The 7,172-nt window shown below is 35.9% G+C and overlaps 1 protein-coding gene across 1 annotated transcript; it reads right to left on the reverse strand.

The window, feature by feature from the left end:
- Positions 1-4,026: 4,026 nt before the first annotated feature.
- On the reverse strand, positions 4,027-6,708 carry LOC149547621 (uncharacterized). Its single transcript, XM_089791723.1, has 2 exons — positions 6,401-6,708; positions 4,027-5,958 (listed from the first exon to the last, which is right to left on the reverse strand). The coding sequence occupies exons 1-2, from the start codon at positions 6,644-6,646 to the stop codon at positions 4,576-4,578; spliced, it is 1,629 nt and encodes a 542-aa protein (XP_089647849.1). The 5' UTR covers positions 6,647-6,708; the 3' UTR covers positions 4,027-4,575.
- Between the last annotated feature and the right edge of the window lie 464 nt (positions 6,709-7,172).

The raw sequence follows: 7,172 nt of genomic DNA on the forward strand, positions 1-7,172 counted from the left end.
TTTATTTTTGTGTGTTTTATTCTTTTGAAACGACAAATAGATTTTGCATCTTATCCAAAGTTATCTAAACCAACAAAGGCATCCTTGTGAACATTCACATTTATCTTCAATTGAGCGGATTCTAGTAGGTCACAAGATCACCTGGAACCTTAGAGTTGATCCCCAAGATTGGCTTTTCAAGAGAGGAGTTCGAAAGGATTCTTGTCGTTAAACATTGCGCAAAACGATAGCTCAACATGATAGTCATGTTGTACTATCGATCAACAAAGTGTTTATCTTCACTTCATGTACAATCCTATGTTCGACATGGATGCAACATTCTCTTATGACAATTAGTTGTTTGAAGTTGATGTTGATCACTCACCTGAGTGGAGTTGCGCTCAGTTTTCACCACCTGTAAAGATTCAGTTGTGTGTTGCGACAGTTGGTAATGTTCCCGTGTCCACAAATTTTGATGTGGCTACACCTATTGTTGATATAGTTGGTATGAGTGCATATGGTTTTGAGTTTTATACTCCTAGCATAGGTTTTGAGTTTTATACTGCAAGTTATGTTGTTGGTCTTGATGATGTTAGTGGAACGCAGTTGGTTCAATGTTGATAAAGGTGTCACATAGTACTTCATTTGGGATCCAGGTGGAGGTTGGAGTTCATTGTGTTGTTGGATTGCTTGAGGACAAGGAATTTCAAGGAGGGTGGATTATAATGTTCCCCATCTTTTAGACCCTCAATGGAGTTCTTACCTTTTCATTCTCAGAAGGTTAAGTGGAGAAATAAGGAGAAATAAATTAAATTAAAGTCAATAAATAAACAAATCTAAAAGTGACTTTATATTTAATTAATTTAATTTTCTAGAAGCACAACTAATTATTGTATTGGAAAGGGGGAATCTTCTAGAGAGTGCATTTTCTAGAAGGACAACTAATTATTGTATTAGAAAGAGGCAAGCCTCTAGAGAGTTCAATTAAATAATATTTTATTTCTTTCTAGAAGGGTAAAGGAAAAGAATAAATAGAAGCAAGAGCTTCATTGTTAGGCATTTGATTATTGTCAATTGCATTTGTTATGATCTTGGGAGAAGAAACTAAGGGTTTATGATTTCAATTAGCCATTGGAGAGCGTCAATTCTTCAATGTTGCAACCATTTGAGGTGGTGAAATATCCATTGAATTTGGCATTCATGAGAGCTTCATTCTAGAGTTCTATTTGTGCTTAAAGTTAAGGAATAACCGAAGGCTGTGAAGAATATTGAAGGACTATTGAGTGAAAACCCGGAGATTCATCTTTGGCAGCCATTAGTAATCATTTTTTCCTTGCTGCTACAGTACGCATGAATAGTGTCGCGCTATAGTATTTATGCTTGATTCCTATTGCAACTTTCATCTCCATCCATTGGGCATCACTATTATCAGGTTCCTCTTGCAACTATTAGTAGTTAGCATTGTAATCTTAGGCATATAATTTTGCTATTGTAAGTGATAACTCAGAATCAGATTTGACATTGTTGCAGTCATTATTGTAAGCCTATTGTCTTGGCAAATTCATAGCAACATTGTACATGGGAATGAATTCAATAAAGGGGATATATGTTACATACCATTTGTTTGATGAAATGTTCATCTAATAGCATATATGATCAACATAATAGTTGCATGCCAATTGTTTGTCAAAATGTCAATTGGTTGTAGATATGCGTTTGATGCAGGAGCATCCAGAGGTATAAGGGCAATCTTGTGTCACCCAAAAAAATGTACTTATACTTAATTTCTGTTTCATGTGTTTTCATTTCTAGATACCCATTTGGGTCAATAAAGGTTCCAACTCTCACAATTCCACTATCAGTGTTCTAGGTTAGAGTATTTGAGCACCTTGGGATACGTGTAAATGTCAAAAAATAGGACTATGTAATTGAGCCATAATTATGGTGGATTAAAAGGTGCAAATTGGAGGGAGGATTAAAATTGTAATCTAGAATATTCCAGAAAAAGAATCAAGTCAAAAGGCTGCACGGTTTGAAAGTTATCGCAGTTTTTCAATTTCTGGAGACCTAAGAATGCTTCAAAGTCAGGTTCAGGGCATTAAATGACCTCATATAGGGCCGAAAAATGGGAGACGAGCGAAGCTGGTCCATAGGGTTGTAGAGCACTTCGAAAGCTTTCCAAAAATGTAAATGATTCGTCAATCGGAGCTATGGCTCAAAAGTTATGCCTCCCGAAAGTTTGATTACCGTTTCTAGATTCTTCTTATTTTGCGCCGACTTCTAACACGACTTTTGGAGCCTTCTATTTGGTCGGTGGATGCCAACTAGCACTTTTTAGAATGTATTCCTAATCCTTAACCCTTTGGGGTCTATTTAAGGACATTTTTAGCATTGTAAAAGGCAATTCAGAGTGGAGTTTGAGAGAAGGTACTAGGAGAAAAAATTATCTCCAAATTTATGCTATTGTAAGCCCATAGGGCATGTTTTGGAGTCTATTTCTCTGCACTAAGTGTACTAGCATATTTTCATAGTTAATAAAATTTTCTCTTTCCTATTGTGTCCATTATGTGCTTGGGTTGTGTCCCCATCAGCGTTCCATATCTAGTTTCCATGTATATGCATTGAAAATACTAAAAAGAACTGTACTTGCATGTTAGTTAATTGTAAGAGGTATTGTAATATCATTTGCAAACATTTTGAATTTCTTAGCATCATTCAAACTATATCAAACAATCTGAAACACAAAAAAAATAGAAAAGAGAAAGGTAGCATACAAGTGTTTGACAATATTCTTTGAGCTAAAATCAATCAACTTGGGCAAGGGATATTACATTGGTATCAGAGCTTGCTTGCAAAGTGTTTGACAAAATGTCAAACAATTGAATTTGAGAAGGATTTGGTGTTTCAGAAAGTCACAATCGATTGGGGTTATTACAAGACAAGTGGTCCCTTCCGAACATCACCCTAAACCTCATTGATGTATAGAGTAATAAGGGTGACATAGATCATTCACAACCACCCTTTGGTGGTACTCTTGTTGTTCAAATGGCTTGTATTTGTGTAGTTTTCTCTCTAGGCTTTGATTATGCTTCCTATTTTGGGCTTTGGTTGTATGACTCTTGAGGCATGATCTTGCATTCCCCTACCATTTTTTTTTGTGAATTGTGTATTTTATTTTATATTAATAGAAACAACCACACTATTCATCAAAAATAAAAACTCAAGTTTCATTGATTGACTTCATATACCTTTCTTACACGAAGTTGAATAAGACCACTTTTATGTAAGTTAGTTTTGTGTTAGTATTCGACAACACTAATTGCATTTATTTCAAATCTCTCATATTTCAAACATCATTTCTCATCCTGGAGCATTAAAGAAGCAATTAGTTGGAAAGCATTTGGATTGGTCCACTAAAAGGAGTTTAGAATTTATATGCATCATCTTAAGAGGCTTTTCTTATCACCTTTTGATCTTTATATGCATTTCTAAGGATTGACCTAGCAGAACTTGCCTCCTTGTAAGACAATGATGGTTCTATCATAGTGTTTTCGACTATTGATATTAAAAGAGACAAAGGACATAGACACACTAGACAACCAAAAGAAAGAACGTAATTACATTATATACAAGAATGAATTCAAGCATAATAAACTATTCAATAACAACAAACTCTTTGAAAAAACTCATCTCATCCTTTGATAAAGGAAAAATCCAATACCAACAATTAAAATATTCATATAACAAAAAAAAAAAAATCACATTTCTAAATAAATAAAAACATCCATTCTTCAAAGAACAAAGTACCTTTACCCTCCTTACTTTCCTAACATAACAAATCCATATGTCAAATATTTAACGATTAATTGTCATTATATAATCTGTTGATTAATACTTGAATGTACAAGTTTCTGCTACAAATCTACAATAACAAAAATCCTTCTCAAAATTGACTTGATAAACTAAACAAAAATTGAAATTTTCAATAATAAATAATATAAGAATTCATTCACAATTGTTTTAAAGATCTCTAAGTCGACTCTCGTATTCAAGGAAAGAAATTGACCAAATCCATTTATGCTTGATTACAATAACCTGAAAAACATCCATAACGACAATATGTGTTTATCGAATATTATATGTGTGTCCAGATACAAATACAAATAACTTGAAAGGCCATAGAATGTTCGGAGGCTGGTAGTCAATTGGCATCATATGATCCAAGAAGTTTAAGATCATTAATGTACGAACAATGTTGGACTAAATAAAATTTGGCCCAGGGCAGATAGTATGCGAGTCCACAACCCAAATTAACGGACTCCAATTTTTCCCCTGTTCTGGTGATGTTGCACGAGAACAAAGAATACAAACCAGACTGGAATCTCATCTTTACTACAATACAGTTGCTCATTTCAATAATCAAATTATCTTATCCATATTATGGAAAGTTGAAGAATAGGAGGCTATTATTCCTAGATCATGAAAAATCTACAACACACCATTTAGTTCTACCCACTTCAAATCACTAGTTCAATAGCCCGAAAAAATCCCTCTGAATAAGAGGATGAATAAAAGAGATCTCTATATATCTTCAGATTACATACCTAGCTTTGATGATTCAGCAAAAGACTCCATGGTTTCACCTATTTCAGCTCTTTGTGGATGGCTTTCCTCTAGATTCTTACCAGGTTGTTCTGTTGGTGGTGATTCATTTTGCTCTGGAACCTTCATCTCCTCCTCCAGTTTTGGTTCTATTTCTACAGTAGGGTCACCGTGGACTGGTGGATCATCCCCAGAATGATCAGACAAGTCTTCTTGACTATGATTTTTCTCTTCAATTTCATCTGGTAATCCAATGCTGTGTGCGGAAAGATCAATTTCAATCAGGTTTTCCTCCTCTGGACCTTCAAACTTATCCTTCTCCTTAAGTTCTTGGCCTTTGAGTGGTTGTTTTTCTTCAGCATTTCTTTGATCTGTTGTTGCCCGAATTTCTGGCATCTCTGAATTCTCCTGATCAGAAAGAGCAATCTCAATCAAATTGTCTTCTTCCAACATGGACTGAGCATCCCCTGCATGCACAATCTCAAACAGGCTTTCTTTCTCCTCTTTTTCATCTTCCTCAGTCCAACTAAAATGAAAATCAACAGGCGATTCTTCACCTCCGCCATTGGAAGGAAGTGATGAATTCTCAAGGCTTTGTACCGAATGGGATCGTTTGGGATCATCGACGATGTATAACAAAGGCCCCAAATGTCCCAGTGAACCCTCAGAGGACCCTGAACTATCTGTATCATCATCGTCGTCGTCATCAGAAGTACATGAGTTGTTACTGGCACTGGCACCGCCATAGCCAAAGCTTCTCCATGTAGATTCACAGTTCAATGTAAGCGAGAAAAATTCTTCAAGCCGAACTTTCCTCTGTTGCTGATCCTCTCCGTCCTCGGACTGAGGGGAAACATTCATTGGAGCTTCATCCTCTGAATCACTTTCTATCTTTCTGGGGGTTGAAATTTCTATGTGAATCCGCTCTTCTTCTTCATTCTCCTCCATGATCACATCCAGTTGAGTTCTATAAATCCCCTCAATAAGATTATCACTGAAATGCACCGATTTGGCCCGACTTTGGTAATCAGGAGCCCTAATTTCTTCATTTGACATATTCTCGCGGACCTCGGTCTCTATTTCTCTGCTTTGCATTTCCGTACCATATACAAATCCGCCATTAAACTCCTCTTCCTGAGAATCCTCTGACATTATACTGTCTTCAGCATATTCATCATCTTTCCCGCTAGAAAACCCAGTTATGGCATCCTCCGAAAACCTTTTCAACTGGCAAACCTCGTTTAGGGTTTTTTCTCCATTGTTCTTCTCAAGAGCTGCAACCTTTTCCTGTTGCTGCCTATGTCCAATACTGAGCAGCGCAGTAAGGAAGAAGCCGGTATAAACAACTACTGGTGAGAGGAAAAGCCTGAAGCAAAACTGTGGGTACAAAATCATAAGCAAGCCAAGACAGAAGAGCTGAAAGGAGATTATGGGGTTTTCGAAGGAAAACCTAAAACAAAACCCTACCATGGATCCTACGCTGTTACTAACAATCCAAAAGATCTTCTTGTCCATATCTTCAAAAATGAGCATTACAAATCAATACCCAATATAACCAGAGGACAAAAGACTGTGTAACAAGCTACGATCACAACAGATTTTATTCTTTGCAAACAAAACGGGCTTCCATATGAATCGGCGGCTATTATTAGCAATACAAGGCAAGAACAGATTTCATCACTGACACTGTACTCTAAGGACACACACAAGACACACCCTTGTCGTGTCAGATGCCATTGATTTAAGCTCTATAACCAGACAAGCAATGACCGCCAGTAAAGCCCAATTCAAATTAGTTATAAAAAGGAAAAATTCATACTTTTGCTTTCTCTATTGCCACATGAATCTCTGCTTTGGCTTTTGCTTGCTTGGCCTGAGAAGCCATTGAAAAAGGCAGCAGCTGGGTCCTGTACGTTGTGGGCATATAAAGAAACTGGTACAATAATATATTGAGCTTTGCTTTAGTCATCCTCAACCAACCTGTCTTCTCCTGACGTATCAGCTTTTCTCTTTCCCTTTCTTTTTCTCTTTCTCTTTGGCAGGATCCCATCCACCGCCCCGCCATCTAACATGGGTGTAAGTCAAATAGCTCATGGAAACGTTAATATGACAAAAATGCTGAATTTGACAATGAATTTGTGTTCATCAAACTGGATTCACAAACTTTTAATCACCGTGATTGAATAAAGCACCCACCAATAGAGGCATGGTAGGCCCCTATTCATGAGAGGGTGCTGTTGTGGGGAAGAAGTGGATAAACTTTTGGGGCCCAATTAGGATTGCATTGGCCATTTTGCCGCTTCTTTGACAGTTGTTTTCAATGAATTAAAATTATAATTATCGTTCTCTTTTTCGCAAAAGTTTCAAATTTGTGGTTACTATCAATATTTGGGATGGTAAAAATTTGCTTATCATGCTATTTTCAATATGTCTAAATATTTTTGAAATATTATAAGAAGGTGTTTTTATTTTTAGTTATATATAAATTTAAGTATTTTTTTAAATATTTATATTATATATTTTAATATATTTATTTATTAGTATATTTGTTTATATATTCATTATTTTTAGTTTGTATTTATTAATTTGTT

Source organism: Cupressus sempervirens, chromosome 7 (assembly GCF_028749045.1).
Source record: "Cupressus sempervirens isolate cs-2001-9-10 chromosome 7, ASM2874904v1, whole genome shotgun sequence".
In the NCBI taxonomy this organism is placed as follows: domain Eukaryota; kingdom Viridiplantae; phylum Streptophyta; class Pinopsida; order Cupressales; family Cupressaceae; genus Cupressus; species Cupressus sempervirens.

Bases quoted from the DNA above. Each gene is read 5' to 3' on its own strand.
- LOC149547621 (XM_089791723.1), bottom strand. From the start codon at position 6,646: ATGGCGGGGCGGTGGATGGGATCCTGCCAAAGAGAAAGAGAAAAAGAA. The intron at 5,959-6,400 runs GTATGAATTTTT...TTGTACCCACAG, and splicing joins TGGCAATAGAGAAAGCAAAA to TTTTGCTTCAGGCTTTTCCT.